An 18,880-nucleotide genomic window follows, 5' to 3' on the forward strand; every position below is an offset into this window, starting at 1 on the left:
CCTCCACACCTTCTCAGCTGCCTGAGCAAGAGATTTTTATTGTTGGGATGGGACTCACAGGGCCCTTCCTGAGGTGGGGGAGGTTCCCAGAGGGAAGGGCACAACAGCTTTGTATGACGTGTGGCAAAGGAGGCGAAACTCCAAAACTTTCCCAGGCAAAGGAGGGAAAACTCCACTCTCAGCATCTCCTTTGAGTGGGAAGAGCCCTAAAAGGTCTCTGGAATCAATGGCTCAAATCCCAAGTGTCCAGCACTTTCCAGAGAGGGGAATGCACAAAGAATTCAAACCAGCATTTCCCGCGCTCCCTTTGCTCTCAGCGCACATTTCAGGCGTCACAGGCCGAGCAGAGAGGACGGTGGAAGGAGAAGGGTGGGAGCTGAGCTCCGTGGTGCTGCTCACCTGGTAGGGACAGGGGATGTGGTACTCCCTGCAGCGCTCCTGGATCCACGTGGTCTCCCACACGCCGCGGTACGCCTGCTCGTAGAAATAGCAGCCGATGACCACGAGCAGGGGCACGAGGTAGAGCACGCTGAACACGCCGATGCGGATCATGAACTTCACCAGCTTGTCCTGGTTCTCCTTCTCCAGAGGGATCTCGATACGCACACGGTTCAGGGAGATGATTCCAGCCAGCAGCAGGGACACTCCCACCACGACATAGAGGCAGAGAGGAGCCAGCACGAAATACCTCAGGGCATCCACGTCGTAGAGGCCGACGAAGCAAACGCCGCTGATGTTGTCGCCCTCGATTTTGTTCATGGCCAGCAGGATGATGGTGAGGGTGCCCGGGATGCCCCAAGCACTGGCATGGAACAGCAGGGCTTTCTTCTCGATGGCCTCGCTGCCCCACTTGGGCACCGCAGCCAGGAACCAGGTGATGGTGAGGATGACCCACCAGACGCTGCCGGCCATGGTGAAGAAATAAAGCACCATGAAGAGCATGGTGCAGGCTTTGTTGTGGGAGCCTTGGGTCACCGTGGAAGCTTTGTACTGGGAGGGGCTGGAAGCGTTGCAGGCCACCCTGTCCTCGAGCAGGAAGCCGATGAAGAAGATGAGGGACACCATCATGTAGCAGACGGCGTAGAAGATGATGGGCCTCTCCGGATAGCGGAAACGCGTGACATCGATGAGGAAGGTGAGGAAGGTGAACAAGGTGGCCGAGAGGCAGACGATGGAGATGACGCCGATGAAGTAACGGGCGAAGGAAAGCTCCTCCCGGCGGAAATACATGTTGGGGCAAGGAGGGGAACAATCCCTGACCCTCAGGAAGGTGTAACCCAGGTCGGGGTCGATTTTGAGCTCTCGGGGACACCAAAAGCCGTAGTCCCTCTGCACGGCCATCGGCGAATCCTCCGTGGGCTCGCCAGCCAAGTTGAGGTCAACCAGGCGGGGATAGGGCTCGTCACAATCTGGGAACCTACAAAGAGGCATTCACAAGAAATGGACCCACAGCTCAGTGCTGGGAAGGATAAAGGTTTGACAGGGAGGTTTCATAGATATTTATGTGTAACAGGAAGATCTTTGAATGTGGAATGTGAAGAAGGAATAGAAATGATGGCGAGTTTTGATATAGAAAAAAAAAAAGAATTGCTGAGCCAGTCTGACTGGATAACTGAGAAGGCAAAGAGCAAGTGAGTTGAAAGTGGTTTTTATGACTTAGAGCAAAGGATAAATCCACCTCAAATAAAAGATGTTTTTACCGAGCAAAAAGATTTTCACAGACACGTTGCAAGCAGAAAGAAAGATTTCAACATTTTCCACTGCCAGAAAACCAAAAAATAACTTTTAGCTGAAACTGTAACATAGAAACTTTTAGTGATTGGAAAATAGTAACATGAATATGGTGATGTTGGTAGTTATGATAGGCTGTAGGTAATAGTAAAAATATTAATTAGTTGTGGTGTTTTAAGATGCCCTACAAAATAAAGTCTCTAATGCATTGTAACCAGAACTGGGGTGGCTTCAGAGGAACCTGCAGCTGTGGGCTGGGCTCTTGTACCCACAACCTGTGAATTGCTGCATGCTCTGCACACAATAAACAGCATTTTAAAAATCAGCCCGGAGCCCCCCCATCCCTCATTTCGGTTCTTACAGTTTACAAGGACTGGTAATTTCATTGCTAGGTGTGACTTCAGGCAAACCAGCTGGAGCAAAACCAGACAATCCAAACCATGGGGAAATTCTGCACTATTTAGTCACAAACTCATCCCACAGAACAATGTTGAAACCATAAAATAAGTTTAAAAATGAAACAGCAGAGGAGCCCATTTGGGCTTTAAGAATGAAGGTAAGGATGCAAAATCCATGCCAGGAAATCCATGAATTCAAGGCCACGGCAGCAGGATTTTAAAAACATTTTAAAGCCTTTCCTAGCTGTCATCAGACAGGGCAGTGAGGTGGTGACACCAAAATTCCAACTAGCACTGCCACCAGCTTTGATAAATGGAATTATGATGGAGATATTTGTGTAAATAAAGCCCTGACTGGAAGATGAGGACTGCTGGAGTTTCAAAGGAGAGATTGGAGCAATCCCAGCAACCTACAAACATCCTCTGACTTATCTAACTAAAACAATTTTAATTGCTTTTCATTCTCTCCAATCCAACTGTAAATAATTTCTTCGTGTTTCTGCTCCTCAGTTTCATTAACAGTTGGAGTCACTTACAAAAAAACAATAAAGCATGAAGACAGTGCTTTTAATTTCATGCATATTCTGTCTCCACCAGCTTGGATCTTTTTTCCATGAATTTATTCGTGCAGTGTAAAGCTGAACACAGCTGTTTGCAGCTCAGCAAAGGGTGCACACTCTGCAAACAGCTTTGAGGTTTCAGCCTCATCAACATCAGCCAATTTTCAGTTGCCCTTTTGGGCAGAAATAGGAACTCACTTCCCACCTCAGGAAAAGCTGCTGGCAAATGGGAAGGAGAACACAGCTTTGTGATGGAAAATGTTCAAAACCTGCTTTTAACGGGTGTCTTAGGTTGGGATACAGGATGTGACCAAAAGTTTGTATTTTATCACCATCTGTTAAACCAGCTGGGCAGTGATCCTGATCTCTGTGGGAAATATCCTCTGTTAATGTTCCAGCTGTTAAAACAGCTGGGGCAGTGTTCTTGATCTTTTCCACAACCCATCCTTCCTCCAGGAGATATCTCCTGTTAATGGGCCATGGAGTCCCCCTGAATGGCTGATAAAATTCCATCATCCCATTGGGTCCCACTAATTAACTGATAAAATTCCATCATCCCATTGAGTCCCAGTGCATGACTGATAAAATTCCATCATCCCATTGAGTCCCCCTGCATGACTGATAAAATTCCATCATCCCATTGGGAAATGTTCCACCCAGGGGGAGGGGCCAAGCCTTTCCTACCTAGATAAAATCTGAGATTTGGAACACCAGGGCAGCCTTTTCCCACTGGATTGCAGAGGAAAACCAGAGCCTTCCACATCATCACTGGAGCTTTGGAGGAAACCTGCACCTTCTCCAGGAGCACTGCTCCAACTGAACCACATCTGTCACTGCAGGATTGGCAGCCACCATTGAATGGGACTGCACCAACCCCTGAGTGACTGATGGGGGGTCAGCTTGGATTCTGACTCTGACAGTGTTTTGGGTTTGATTTTTGTAATACTGTATTTTTATTTTAATTTTCCTAGTAAAGAACTCTTATTCCTATTCCCACATCTTTGCCTGAGATCCCCTTCATTTCAAAATTCTAATAATTTGGATGGAGAGGATTTCCATTCTCCATTTCAAAGAGAAGCTCCCGCCTTTCTTAGCACACAAACCGAGGCCATAAAACATCCCGGATGGGAGTACCATTTTATCCTGAAATCAATTAAAAATATAAAAGGGAGGGGAGGAATTGGGGAAGATCTCACCTGGTACACTCCATATCCTCGGGCCAGGAGACACCAAACATCTCCATGAGCTTGGAGCACTCGCTGTGGGCGCGCTGGCAGAGGCGGCGGCAGGGCAGCGTCACCCGCCCGTACTCCATGCACACCGGGGCGTACAGGGCACACAGGAAAGGCCTGAAATCCCGGGAGCATTCCAGGTTCACCATAGGGTGGAAGGGCTGGAAAAAAAAAAGAAAAAAAAAAAAATTAAAAAAAAAAAAAAAATTCAATATATTCGATATTTCGGTTTTGGTTTATTAATTTGAATTTTTTTGTTGTTGTTGGTGGGGGTTAGGAGGAAGGTAAAACAGGTTTAGTTTTAAATGGTACAAAGAGAAACTTTATTATTAGAAATGATAAGAAAAAAAATTCAGGATAAAACTTTTTTCTTCTTTTATACAGTTTTTTCTTTTATACTGAAAACGTACAGAAAATAACTTAGTTAGTTTATTATCTTTCAAATAGCTTTTTACTAATTTATTTTTTTCTTTAGTTCATGGAGATTTTCTTATAAGAAACATTTTTTTTTGTGGTTTTGATGTTACAGTGCTAAGTCATTCCAGAGAATGAAATTCTGATAACTATGTAAAATTAAATCTTTTTAACTAAGTTTTCTTAGAATTATTATTGAGGACTATATTAATTATGGGGCACATTTTAAGGCTTATAACAGTTTAAACAAAAGTTTTTTTTATTTTTGGTAAAACAGAGGTTCTCTTTTCTCTTTTCTTTTCCTTTCCTTTCCTTTCCTTTCCTTTCCTTTCCTTTCCTTTCCTTTCCTTTCCTTTCCTTTCCTTTCCTTTCCTTTCCTTTCCTTTCCTTTCCTTTCCTTTCCTTTCCTTTCCTTTCCTTTCCTTTCCTTTTCTTTTCTTTTCTTTTCTTTTCTTTTCTTTTCTTTTCTTTTCTTTTCTTTTCTTTTCTTTTCTTTTCTTTTCTTTTCTTTTCTTTTCTTTTCTTTTCTTTTCTTTTCTTTTCTTTTCTTTTCTTTTTTCTTACCACCACATTGGAATATCTCACTTTTGTGTTGTAACCGTAACCTGTTGGGGGAAACGATCACCAGGAACAGAAATTGGGAGTTTTAGGAAAACAGGTGACCATGGGGGGACAATGAAAATATTCCCAAGGGATATTTACATCCTCCATCTGCATCCAAATCAGTGGGAATTACAAAAATCTAAATCAATAAGCGGTGTCTCGTGCTCCTGTGGTGTTTTATAACAGGTTTGGGTATCAATGACAGAGACAATCCTTGGAAGCTCTGAGAGAAAATCGATCAAATTTAAGCAAATACAGCTGGTCTGGAATATTCCTGAAGGATAAAGAAGGAAAAATAAAGAGAACAGGGATTTATGTCTCAGATAATCCAGGTTATTGTCCAGTGTGGTTTCATTCTGCTCTCAATTCCTCTGGTTTGTCCATAAAACTCTCTCAGAATTAATCAATGTTTTATTCCAAAGCCTCACCATCTCTTTGGATATCAATGGAAGATCAATGATATTCCCATGAGAGTGCAATTAGAGAATATTGGAATACATTAGGACTAAGTAAAATAAATAATAAAACAAACCCCAGACTGGAAAAACCCCTCCACGAGCCACTTCTTCTCCTGATTTATATTTTAAATCACAGCTCAAAAGGAAAAGTTGATTTCATCAATAGCTTTGTTCTACACAGAATTTTAGAAAAAGTTCATTATTTGGATAGCAGGGTTTTCTCCACAGCCCAGCAGGAATTCTGATGCCTGGAATTTTGCAATGCACAATGAAGCACAAATGAACCTGCTCTATATAAAAACCCCATAAATCCTAAATCTCGTTTCAAGAAGAGGAGCTGCACAAAGGTTACGTTCTCGAGCAGTAATTTCCTGAGAAGTGTTTGAAAGCAATTCAGCATTTTCTTTCTCCAAACTGTAGAGCAGAACTGATCTAACAGGAATAAGGGGGTCATTCTCTGTGACCAGAAAATGGTAAATACTGGGAACTATAAGAAAAGTTTCACTTCTCCTTTACTCTTTACTCTCCCAATCTTTCCCAGAAGTCTCCTTCCCTCTGCAAAAGGTTAATTTTGGGAATACAAGACACAACCATGCTATGATTTTAATGTGCTTTTTTTTTAAAAAAAAAAAAAAAAAAGTTGATTAAATTCCCTTAATTTCTCAAACATCCCATGAAATTCAGCAATAACTTGCAGGAAGAGCAGGATGAGGCTCCAGAGTTCTCAACCAGGAAAAAAGGCAGCAGCAGTTGGGAAATATTTACATTTACAGGCTCAGGTTACTCCAGGAACTCCTTCTGTTAGGCTGGACATGTACTTCAGATTTATTTTTATTTATTTATTGATTTGTGAGTATTTATTGTCCACAGCACAGTTAAAGCCTTTGTTTGACCACATGGATCCAAGAAATTGATTCCAGGGAGTTACAACATCTGCCTGGAAAAGCTGAAGGTAAAAGTCTTTACTTGATGGAAAGGGAAAAGAAAACAATAATTCCACTTTTATTCTGCTAAGATTTTAACCTCCCTTCTTTTCAAAAAGCCTTGAAAATGAGAAAAGGAAGTTCCAACTTTATGAAAAAGAGTTCCTGCTTTCATGCCTGCCCCAATCCCAAAGTTTTGCTTCCTGCCACTGCAAATTTTCACAAACCTACCCCTAAATTTCAAGTTCTCCTGAGAATTCCTCCCCATCTCATTCACTTCCCACCTAGAAAAGTTGCTCCCAGAGTTTCTCTTTTGCCTTTGCTAAAAGATCGCTTTGGTTTTGGTGGAGTTGCAGAGGCTGAACAGTTTTAGGAAAAGACCTCAGAGTATCTCAGGGTGTGCAAAAACAGCTCCAGGTGAAGGGACAGGACAGAAACAGCCTTGACTGGGCCAGGTTGGACATCAGAGGGAATTTCCTCATGGAAAAACTGGGAAACATCACAAGGGACAGCCCAGGAATCCCCATCCCTGGAGGTGTCCAAGGGCAGCTCTCTCTGTAAGCACCCCCAAAAATTATCTCCAAATTGTCCTCCCCCCTCATGGCTCCTGAAATCAAAGGTCACCTCCACCTACTGATTTCTGAAATTCCAACACAATTTCCTCATGGAAAAGCTGTTAAACATCACAAGGAGCTGCCCAGGGAGGTTTGGAGTCCCCATTCCTGGAGGTGTCCAAGGAACAACACTCAGAGCTCTGGGCTGGTGACAAGATGAGGAATTTGATGATCCTAAAGATCTTTTCCATCCTAAATAATCCTGAAATACTATAAACTTTAAAAACATGAAGAGGCTGAGCTGGACAACAGAAGAAAAATTTCTACAACTTCTGATAACACAGAAAAAGAGACTGGCTCACCCTGAGCCAGCATCTGTGCCTGTGGGCAGCTCTCTCTGTAAGCACCCCCAAAAATTATCTCCAAATTTTCCTCCCCCCTCATGGCTCCTGAGATGAAAGGTCACCTCCACCTACTGATTATGGTGTTCCCTATTAAAAATAAACACAGGCAGATTAAAAGGTTCTTTTCATGCTCTTGCCCAAGGACGCAGTGCAAGTCATGACATCGAGCTGAAACAAAAGGCTCCTCTGTTACACGGGATGTGCCTCACAAAAACGCCTGGGGAGCGACTCCAGGAGGAAAAAGGATGAGGGCAAGAGGAACTGCGGCAGCCAAATTGATCTCAGTTTTTCAGGAAATCCAAAAGAAGGAAGAGAGAAATGTTTAGGAAAGAGAGAAATTCTTCTTGGCCTTCCCTTTGGTGTTGTGTGAAGGGACCTTAAAGATCGTCTCGTTCCAACCCTCAACTTTCATCCTCCAAGGCATGAAAAGCAAAGGAGAGACGGAATGTGGAGATTTTCCCCCACTCCAAATAATTTTCTGAACAAATCCTCACTTTTGGTTACAAAGAAAGAGCAGTAACTCGAAACGGAACAGAGTTCTAATTTCAGACCTCACAGCGCTGAGAGATAATAAACCAAATTATTTTCTTTTACGCAGCCATTTGGCTGCTGTTTGGGAAGTGGCTTTGCAAGATTTAAACCAAATTACTGGGGTGATCTTTCCCCATTCTGTTTATTTATACATTCTATTCTTTGATCAGAGAACCAAAGAGGAAGCATCCTCATAAAGTCAAGAGAGGGAAGGAGGGAACTTTTGTGCCCTCGGGCTCCAGGGAAGAGAGTGATTCTATGATTCTCAATTGCTGTTGTAATTCCCGGGTGGAAGCAGCTGCCTCGGGGCACATCATGAGCTGCTCTTTGTCCTCAATCTCCCGGCTTTTGATGGAGCTCGCTGTTCATTAAGGGGAAAAAAAAAATAAAAAAAATCGGGAATTGTGTCTCAAAGAGCGATGCTTTCCAGGCTGCCTCTCTTGGAGAATTGGATCTGGTTTGGATTTAACTCTGCAGGCAGCTCCTGCTTCCACTGAGCATTTCCAGCCTCCTGCTCTAAAAAGCAGAATCGGTTTTCTCATGAGTCTGAAAATTTATTTTCTGTCTTCCCAGATTCCTGTGAACCCCTCTGGATTCACTGGACCCTGCAGCCCCTGCTCCAACTCCACCTGGAAATGTTTGCTCCAACTTCACACCTGAGCTGAAGAGCTGCTGGAATAAAACAGGATCCTGCCTCAACCCAGCTGCTGCTTCCTAAAAAAAAAAAAAAAACCCAAAAAATTAAAAAAAATCAGGGAATGTTCACCTAGGCACAGCAGAACAACAACAAAAAAAAAAAAGCAGAGATTTGGGGCACGAAGTTGGCAGAAAATCTGAGCTATTTCTACTTTTCCCTCCCGGTTTGGCTGGCTCATGCCACGAAATAAAAGGTGGCAGAGAGAGCCATGAACACAACCAGGTGTGCAGGAGTCGAGTTTGTTTCTGCTGGATCCAGCTCAATTCACCCCCCTTCACGTGACTCTGGCACTGCAGCCCCTTTTTTTTTTGTGTTTTCTGAAGGCAAAAGGTGACTTTGCCCAAACCTGCTCCCAGTGCTGGGTGCCAAGACACGTTCAGTGAGGATTGCTGGCACAGAGCACATCCCAGATTACCTCACCACCAACTTCCCTCTTGAGAAACCGAGGTGTACTTGGATTTTTTTGGAATTATTTCTGGTTTCTTGCAGCGTTACACGTATGAAAATTCAAATGGGGCACAGCTCTGGCTGCCTGTTGAGCTTTCCCCATTCAGCATGGAATAAAGCTATTCCAAATTATCTGTATGAACCCCACATCTCATAAATTGATGGTAGCTGGAAAAATCTTGATTGACACTGCACTGCTTTAAGGGCTGGGAAGGAGAAAAAAAAAATCAGATCGTTTTTACCTTGGTGCCAAAAATAAATTTAAATAGTAATTTAAGAAATTCCAACAATTAAAAAAAAAAGACATTTAATTATTGTGGGTTTAAATGATATTTTTCCACTCTATAGGTTGAATTAGGCACTCACCCTGTTATTCACTTTAAAAGCCAAGGTCAATTATTTTTACCTGCCTTGCCCTGAGAGGGCAGCAATCATTGAAAAACCATCCCAAGCTTTCTGTCTGCAGACAGACAGCCAAGGTTAATTTCTGCAGGGGAAAAAAAAATAAATTAAAAAAAAAAAAAAAAGGAGGATAAAAATGGAAGCTATTAAAAGACAGTGAATTACATTAATCTCTGCCTATAGGTGCAAAAAAGCAAAGCCATCTGCTCCTCTTGTTCTTTAAAGATGTCTCCTGCTGCATTTTAAATTCCAAAGTTCCTCTGGAAAATGGCATCCATCTGTCAATCTGCACTTTTCCTGGATGTTTTGGGAATGGGGGGGGGATGCAGATGGGTGCTCCTGGTAACCATTTCCAGTTGGGTTGGTGGCAGCTGAGAGGGTTTGGCCTTCCTCCTTCCTCTCTCCGTGTGCCTGCTGTGATGGGCTTGGGAGAATTCCAGAGGGATATTATCAGGGAAATTAATAAATCCACTAATAATAAATCCACAAATAATAAACCCACTAATAATAAATCCACTAATAATAAATCCACAAATAAATCCATTGGAGTGCGTTTTAGATACTGTTAAATAAAGACACAGGAAGAGAGACTCAGGAGCTGTAAATCTTGTCAAAATCCTGTTTTTCATAGAAATGACACATTCCCATCTCCTGCAGGGATGACATTCCCAGTGGGAGTGTGATCACAGCTCCCAGGCCTGCTGGGAAATGCTCCAGTGCTGTTCTCACCGTGGGGAGGGGAAGGAAACTCGTGGTGAGAAGTGGAGCAAAACAACTTTCTCCTTCTTCTCCTCCTCCTCCTCTTCCTTCTTCTCCTTCTCCTTCTTCCCCTTCTTCTTCTGATCCTTCCTCCTTCTCCTTCTCCTCTTCGTTCTCCTCCTCCTTCCCCTTCTTTTTCTCCTTCCCCTTCACCTCCTCCTTTTCCTTCTCCTCCTCCTTTTTCACCTTTTCTCCTCCTCCTTCTCCTTTTCCTCCTCCTTCTCCTTTTCCTCCTCCTTCTCCTTTTCTTCTTCTCCTTTTCCTTTTCTCCTTCTTTTCCTCCTCCTCCTCGTCCTTTTCTCCTTCTCCTTTTCTCCTTCTCTTTCTCCTCGTCCTTTTCTCCTTCTCCTTTTCTCCTCCTTCTCCTTTTCTCCTCCTTTTCCTTTTCTCCTTCTCCTTTTCCTCCTCTCCTCCTTTTCCTTCTCCTTTTCTTCTTCTGTTTCTCTTTCTCCTTTTCTCCTTCTCTTTCTCCTCTTCCTTTTCTCCTCCTTTTCCTTTTCTCCTTCTCCTTTTCCTCCTACTTTCCTCCTTCTCCTCCTCCTTTTCCACCTCCTTCTCCTTTTCCTCCTCCTTTTCTCCTTCTCCTTTTCTCTTTCTGTTTCTCCTTCTCCTTTTCTCCTTCTCTTTCTCCTCCTTTTCCTTTTCTCCTTCTCTTTCTCCTCCTTTTCCTTTTCTCCTCCTTTTCCTCCTCCTTCACCTTTTCTCCTTCTCCTCTTCCTCCTCCTTTTCTCCTTCTCTTTCTCTTTCTCCTCCTCCTTTTCCCGTTCCCTGATCCACATGATCCACACAATTCCCACCAGCTCCAGGAAGGTCTCCTTGCAAAAATAACAGGAGAGAGGAGCTTGGCAATTCAGTGCTCAAAAATTTCCCTTGCTGAGCAAAGGAGGAAAAAAAAAAAGGGGATGGGGAGATTTCTATAAATCACAAATAGGATGGAAAATATAGATAAGGACAGAGCCAAAATTCAAAGCCACCATTTGTATTCAGCTCCTCTTTTCATTTTAACAGCTTTAAAAATGCAGGGTGGCAGCGTCTGCCACGTAACACACACAAAAACACGACACAAAACCCTGCAGAATACAGGCAGACAAACCCAATTTCCAAACCTAAGAAACACTGAGCCCTCCCACTGGTGACAATTGACTTTTTATTCTCGATGCCTTCACTGTGGTTTTTCACCCAGCTGATGTCCAAGGATGTTTAACATCACAAGCCAGAGCAGATAATTCCATTTCTGGGTTTTCCATTGGCATGAGGATGGCACAAAATTCCCTGAATTTTGATATTTAAACCCAAGTGTTCATTGGCAGATCAACCAAGGGGACCTGCAGGGTTCTGACTGCCTGAAATGTCACAAAAATCCCAGCTGTCACCTAAGACACTTCCACAAGAGGCAGAAGTTTCTTTGTCCTCTTCCTCTGCTGCCCTGATTTGGGTTTAATGGAAATTAAAGTGAATTTCAGAACCTCAGCCCCACAGCAAAGCAGACAAAACTTTCTTGCTGTGGCAGACAAGAGGCTGTCAGAGCAGAATTTTGGCAGCTGGGAATGTTGAAAAGTCTTTTCCAAAATGGAATTATAATCCAACAGCTCTCCTGTCTTCCCTGGTTACAATCAGGACCAGCAGCTCCTTGGGAAGAGGTTTAAATGAATTTTTAACCTCTGAATTTTGAAAAGAAATCTCACCTAAATCCTTCAAGGAATGATCCTGCAATATATCCACAAAGTTTCTGCCCCACACTTTGGGGTTCCCAAAATTACTCTGGGAATAAAATAATGATGTATCTCCACGGAAAAGTCCCCAAAAAGTTTTGGTGTTTTTTTTTTTTTTTTTTTGGTGTTGGGAAGGAGCAGAGCACAGCCCTGATCCACTAAAGCAATATCCAGAAATAACAGGATGCAAACAATCTAATCTGTTGGATTAAAAGTTAGAAAAAATTATTCGTGTCTGCAACTGTGTCTCAATCTAACACTGCAGACTGTGAAATCTGTTAAATTTATATCCAGTAAAACCACACACAAACATGTTGGATGGGAAATTTCCATCTTTGGGCCTCAAAATTAAGGATATTTGAGAGAGAAAGAATTGAAAAGTATTGTTTGGAATAATTTTAATAAAGGTATTCTATTCTTTTGCACCTCCCATTTAATTCTGTATTTACTCCACCTGCTCAGCTGTTACTGCTTCTCTTTTCTCTCCTGCCCCTAGAACAGGAATTTCCCAATTTTTAACTTTTAATTTGGTTTGTGAGGATTCTCATGGTCTGGAGATTATTTGAGGCGATTTCCAACACCACAAAAATAAAACTGCAGCACTCAGCACTCTTCCCATGCATTAATTGGGAAAATGTGGCCACATGATGACATAATTCAGATTTTACTCAGGAAAATTTGTAAATTTACCTGAAAATCTGGTTAAAAAAAAAAAACAAAAAACAAACCAAGAGGGTTTCTCTCAACGTCCCCTGAGGCTCCACACAAAATCCTCCCGTGCTGGGAGCAAACCAATAAAGTCACAACAAAAATGAAATGTGAATTTAGCTGAATTTCAGCAACAACTTCCCATATTTTGGTATTAACCAGGGAATTCTTCCAAAGTGCCACCTGCACAGCTGGACACAAACAATGAAATGAGGTGGTTTTGAGGGGAAAATTTCAGTTTTTGGAAAGATATTTTCCTTTTTTTTTTCCCATTATTCTAATTTTCCAGCCAGCCTCTGTAGGCTCTGAATAAACACTGAGTGAATTTTTGGGGGATTTTTCCTTTTTTTTCCCCCACACACATCCCAATATAAATTTCTTTTACCCAATTAAGAAATTACAAGAGGGCAACCAAAATAAAAAAAAAAAAAAAAAAAAAAAGAAAGCCTCTCTGTTCACCAGACAATAACGGAGAATGAGAATATCTTAATTTATTCCAACGGACGAAATGAAAATTAATTAAGTTTTAAATAGAAGAATTAAGATAATTAACGGGCAACTTCCATTTTTAAGCTTTTTTTTTTTTTTTTTTTTTTTTTTTTTAAAAAAAGCTGTTAACCATTTCTAAAACAACATGTGAAGGCAGCAGCTGTAAATGAAAATTTCACATTCATCAGGCCACGCTCTGCCCTCCATTCAGTGCTGAGTTAATGAGGTCACAGCTGAACTCTACGGGGGGAGGACACAAGGGAAAAAAATTCAAAATAATTGCAATTGTTTCCCATTTTCCCACTGACCAGCCAGCTGTTACCAACCTCAAACCCCAAAATCCTCACCAAACTGAGCACAAACTCAAGCCCCTGACTTGATTTTTATTTTTATTTTTTTTATTTTTTTTCCCCCCCAGTTAATAATTCACCAGATCAATATTTGACAGGAATTCCCACAGTGCCTCCATTTATTTGTTTCTGAGGCACCCTAAAAAGGTTTTTTTAGTGCTCTTAAAATAGATTAAAGGACGTTTTGCACTCAAAAGAACTGGATTTTTTCCCTTTTTTTGAGGCCAGGAATTTGTTGCCACCTCTTTTTTTTTTTTTTTTTTGTACCAAAGAGTTTTGGGGGAAATCTCTGGAACATTCCCAATAATTGGGATTAATAAGAGAGAGGGATGTGGAGAAACAAGGGAAGAAATAAAATTTTGTAGAGAATAATTCCAAATTCTTTCCTAATGAAATGGAATAAAGAAAAGTAAAATATCAGTGGATGCTGTGGAAGAATTCCTTCCAAGCCTTTTAAATCAGAAAATAATTATGAGACAGGATAGAAGTTCCTGAGTGTTGTCTCTTTTTTCCTTCTTTTTCATCATTTCAGGTGGATTTTTGGTCTGAGGGTCACAAGTGTTCGCTTCTGAAGTCAAAAATAGAAATAATATCGATGCAAGCCCTTTATGAGATTATTTAGAATTTAAATATTTTGTAATTAGCTGAATTTGTCTCCATTTTGCTCGTTTTTAGCTGGAAGTGGTGCAGAACTCTTTGTACTTTAAATAAAATGTAATGAACAGCTGAGCCCAAACACAACAAAATTCATCTCCTGTGCGTTTTGGATCCTAACTCTGAGTAAAAACAACCAAAAAATAAAATAAAATTAAAAAATATAAAGGCAAGCCATTAATTAAATGGTGCAACCAACCCATGACAGGTAGGGAAGGCAAAAGAATTGGAAGCAGCAGGATGGGGCAGTGTGAAAAATCAGGTTTATTTATTATTTTTTTTTTAAATAGATTTTAAAAAGTTTAATAATAAAAGATAAAGCAAAAGGTTATAACTGCAGGGTGCTTGGCATTTAGCTAAGAGCCCATTTGTTATTTTGGAGACACTTCCTAAATGTATTGGTTTGTTGAATATTTATAAACTTCTCATCTATTTGTAATCCTTTTTTATAAACGATTTTTTGCATGTTTTAGGAATTGTTTTACGGGGTTGCTTTTGGAGTCTGCTTTTTTTTTTTTTTAGAGTATGTGTGTTTTTTTGGCTGCGGTTTTAATTTCTTTTTTAAATTAGCTTTAATTTGGGCTGTGGTTTTGACTTTTTACTGATGGTTGGTATATTAGTAGGAGGTGTTTTAATTGGGTGTTATCTAATTAAGCAGGTAGCGTGCTTACAACAGAGACATTTTACTAAATTTATGTTTCATTTTCCTAATTTTAATTACTAAACTTTATTAATTTATGTTATTCTTAAACTGTATCTTAAAAACAATTTTAACACCACACATACAGCATTTAAAAAAAAACAACCAATACTATAAATTGTATTTATAACAGGCAAAAAACACACATACACTAAAAAAATAGACTGGAAAAGTAACCATGTATAACAATTCCTAAAATATTTTAAAAAAAGAGTTTTAAAAAAAATTAAAAATATGTCTATGAATATGCAACAAGCAAATAAATTTAAAGATTGTCTCCAAAACAACAAGTGTGCTCTTAACTAAATGCCAAGCACCCAGCAGTTATAACCTTTTACTTTATTATTTGTCTCTTTTTACTTTTTATAAAACCTTTTAAAATCCACCCAGAAATTTCTCCTTTCTCACATGAGGAATGATTTGTAAAAGAGGAAAGAAAATGTCTGAGGGCTCTGCAGGGTGGAGGATAAATTCCCAAATAATTCCTTTTTTTTTTTTTTTTTTTTTTTGGGGGTAAAAATTCTTCCTTTTCTGGAAGAATTGGAAGATCTGTGATTCAAAAAAACCTGGAGGCAAAATGACTTCCCTGTCCTTTAATGCATTTATATCAAACCTTATCATTTATTATATCGCAGATAAAATGTCGCCACGCCACGATATTTTTGTTTCCTTGTCTTTTTAAATTTTTTTTTTTAATTTTTTTTATTGACAACAAGCAGCAAACCCTAAAATCCAAAATCAAATTTCACACCCTCGTTATCCTCTGCGCTTCCATCTCCGTTTTGTACCTGCACCGTGAGGGGTTAAAATGTAAAATTAAAGAATGGAAATGAATTGTCAGGAGAGGGGGAAATTCAGCAGCGACTCTGCTGATTTTCAAGGATAAACAATTCACCCACTGCCCCCACAAAGATGAGGATGCAAAATAATCCAAAATACGATTGAGTCCTTATGGAGTGGAAAATATGTAATACACGTTGAGGGTTTTTTTTTTTTCAGGGAGAAATGTTAAAAAAAAAAAAATAAATAAATGAGTGATGATTTTCGGAGCTGTGAGTGGGGAGAAGAAAATGAGTGGCTGGTGGGAGCTGCCACCCTGAATTTCTAAAAAAAAAAAAATAATAATAAAAAAAAAAAGTTTCTCTCCCTGCTCAGCACAACTTTTGTCCTTTAAATCAAGAAACGAGTTTACAAATTGAAAGCGACTTTCCGCAGATAAAATTTCGGGTTTTCCTCACATGAACTAAGAGGAGCCTTGGTCCCCTTGTTCAAATTCAAATTAAACAGCCCTTTGTGCTTCTCTTTTCAAATTTCCTTCCCTGTTTCCATGGGAACCCCCCGGCTGACAAGCCTGGGATGGAGCAGGAGGCCAAACTCAGCGAGGGGTGGGAATGAAAGGGCAGAAATTTGGCTTTTTCCACCCCACCCATAAAAAAAAAAAAGGGGGGGGGGGTAACCATAGGAACAACTCCACGGGATACGGGAGGGACGAGCTGGGGGAAATCCCGGCCAAAAATCACCAGGAAAATAGGAATAAAATAGGAAACACCAGGACTTTGTAAAAGTCTTTGAAAGAAACCAAAATGAAAGAAAACTTGAAGGGTTGAGCGTCCAACTTCGTGTTGGTTGGTACAGTCAGTTAATTGCATCAGATTGATTGAGAGATCACAGAAAAAAAAAAAAAATTTGGGAAGAAGGGATTCCCAAATGTGACAGGAGAATGGAATGTTCTGATGCTGAATAATCCCCTGGGATTGGAGGGTTTTGGAGGTGTTTCATGTGTCAGTCTAGGAGAATTACATCTCATCCATCCATTAAAAAAAACAAAACAAAACAAAAAAAAAACCAGAAATAGCTGCTCCATAAAAATAGAAACATGGCACGGGTTTTGATTATTGCACCTCGTAAAAGAGACAGAGGGAGGACGAGCTCTATAAAACCACGAATGGAACAGCAAGGAAAACTTTGTTGTGTGTCTTCAGCATCAAAAGCAGGGAATGTAAAAGCAGCAGGTGGTTTATTGAAGATTAAAAAAACAAAAAAAAAACAACCCAAAACAAAGTAGAGAAACAGCAGCAAATTGTGATTCGTGGGGATGTTCTTTTGAAAGTCAAGAGTTTGAGGAGAAAATGAATAAATGTGGAAAATATTAAAATATATCCCTGTGCTGAGCATGGTTCTGGATCCAGAGGAGGTCACAGAAATGCTCCAAGATTTCCCACAGAAGCTGTGGCTGCCCCTAAAAGTGTCCAAGGAAAGGTTGGAGCAACCTGGGCTAGTGGAAAGTGTCCCAAAATTCATAAAAACCCTCTGAACTTCATCCAAAATCACCAATGTTTCCCCAAAAACAAAGCAGGAAACTGCAGCAAGAGAAATATTTCTGCCAGCTGCTCCTTGGTGCTGAATTTATTCCAGGTTTATTTCTTGTCTTCTCACTTTGGTGTGGATCCAGCCAACCTATAACTGGAACCATCACCATGCAGAAAAATCAGGGAAAAACCAATTTCCAACACACAAAAAAAAAAATTAAAAGCACATCCCAGCCAATCCACCCTGCTCTTAAGCAGTCAGATATTATTTACTGCCTATTTTTTGGTAGTAAAAAATCATATAAAGATGGGAAGGAATAGCTGGGACCTCAGAATGGAGGTGAGAGTGGTAAAAGGCAAACCAAATATTCCCAAAATGCTCAGGCAGCACCACGTTCCTTGGCTTTGTTATTTAACTATTCCAAATAAATCTGTGTGTGTTCCACCTTTCTTAATAATTCCTCCTTAAGGCTCCACCAGCTGCTGCAGAATGGAGGCACAAGGCAGAGCCATCTGCCTCCCTGACCCTGAAAATAAATATCCCCCTGTGGATACATCTTGATTAAGATGTGCAGCATTGACTTTCAACTGAAGCTTTGCAGAAAAGTCTTTTTTTTTTATTTTTTTATTTTTTTTTTTAATTTTTTTTTTTTTTATTTCCCCTATGTTTGCACGAAGCCATTCAGGCTTAACTTGGTTCTCCCATTTCCGTTGTTCAGAATTAATCTTGGATTTGAACAAATGTAAATGTGGTGACAGAGTTCATCCCCAATGTCATTTTAACAAAATCCCAAAACCTTTATTCTCTTCCTTTTTTCCTCTCACTGCCATAGCCAATATTTTAAAAAATACTCACGTGGCATCTTGTTCTTATTAACAAACATAAAAGACTAAAAATCGGTATTTCTTAAATTATTCCTTGTGGAACATGCTAGGCAGGGGAAAAAAATTCAGTGTTTTTCACCCCTGTGATTTGGTTTTGATATTTGGGCACTGGTGATCTCCAGGCAGGAGTTTGATCTCCTTGAGTGCTTTGTGTTCATTTTAGGAAAAAAAAAAAATCTTTTTTTGGTGCTGGTTCTTTCAGGCTGCCCTGTGAAGCCTTTCCCTGGTTCCCTGGAGTGCAGGGATAGGAAGGAATATTATTTTGAATATTCAGAGACTGCTCCATCCCACCTGGAAATGCCAGACAGGGACACCTCTCACGATCCCAGCTCGCTCCAACCTGGCCTTGGACACTTCCAGGGATGGGGCAGCAGCCACGAATTCTCTGGGAATTCCATTCCAGGGTCTCACCACCCTCACAGGGAGGAATTTCTTCCCTTTACCCCACTCAACCCTGTCCTTTGGCAGTGGGAAGCCATTCCCTGTGTCCTGTCGACTTTTTGAATTAACACATCCCCCCCCCACCCCAAACACAAATCACAGCAGCTCCAAATTCCAAAATTTATTCCTGAACATTATTTTAGCTGGATTAACTTCTCCCAAAGATTCCCAACCGAAGCTCCTTCCCTTTCTCCCTCCATCCCCCACCATCCTCAGAGCATCCCCATCAAACACAGAGAGCTCCACGTTTTATCCGAATGCAAATTCCCACCTCCCGTGGCTGCTCTTCCTGTGCAGACAATCCCAATTATTCACCATTCATGGAATTTACGATATTCCCTCAGATTAGCTCTGGAGTACACTGAATTTTTCCTGTGCAAAGGATCTAACACGAGCCCAGCACAGGTTCTGCTCCCTCAGCGACCTCGTTTAACAAAATTATCAGCTCATGCTCATTTCTGTATGAAACCTGCTGGGGGATGTAACAGCTCTGCTCCTTCCCAGATTGTTTTTTCCCCA

The 18,880-nt window shown here is 40.9% G+C and overlaps 1 protein-coding gene across 1 annotated transcript in view; it reads right to left on the reverse strand.

Annotated features, from left to right (window-relative positions):
- The window catches only part of FZD3 (frizzled class receptor 3), a 46,958-nt gene that overhangs the window by 17,652 nt on the left and 10,426 nt on the right, over positions 1 to 18,880 (reverse strand). The window contains exons 3-4 of the mRNA XM_088162587.1: positions 3,886 to 4,082; positions 400 to 1,417 (exon numbers count right to left, since the gene is read on the reverse strand). Of these exons, the coding sequence (XP_088018713.1) occupies positions 400 to 1,417; positions 3,886 to 4,082 (1,215 nt within the window). The remainder of the gene's footprint in view (positions 1 to 399; positions 1,418 to 3,885; positions 4,083 to 18,880) is intronic.

This window comes from Sturnus vulgaris, chromosome 3 (genome assembly GCF_052056855.1).
Source record: "Sturnus vulgaris isolate bStuVul1 chromosome 3, bStuVul1.hap1, whole genome shotgun sequence".
NCBI classification, from domain to species: Eukaryota; Metazoa; Chordata; class Aves; order Passeriformes; family Sturnidae; genus Sturnus; species Sturnus vulgaris.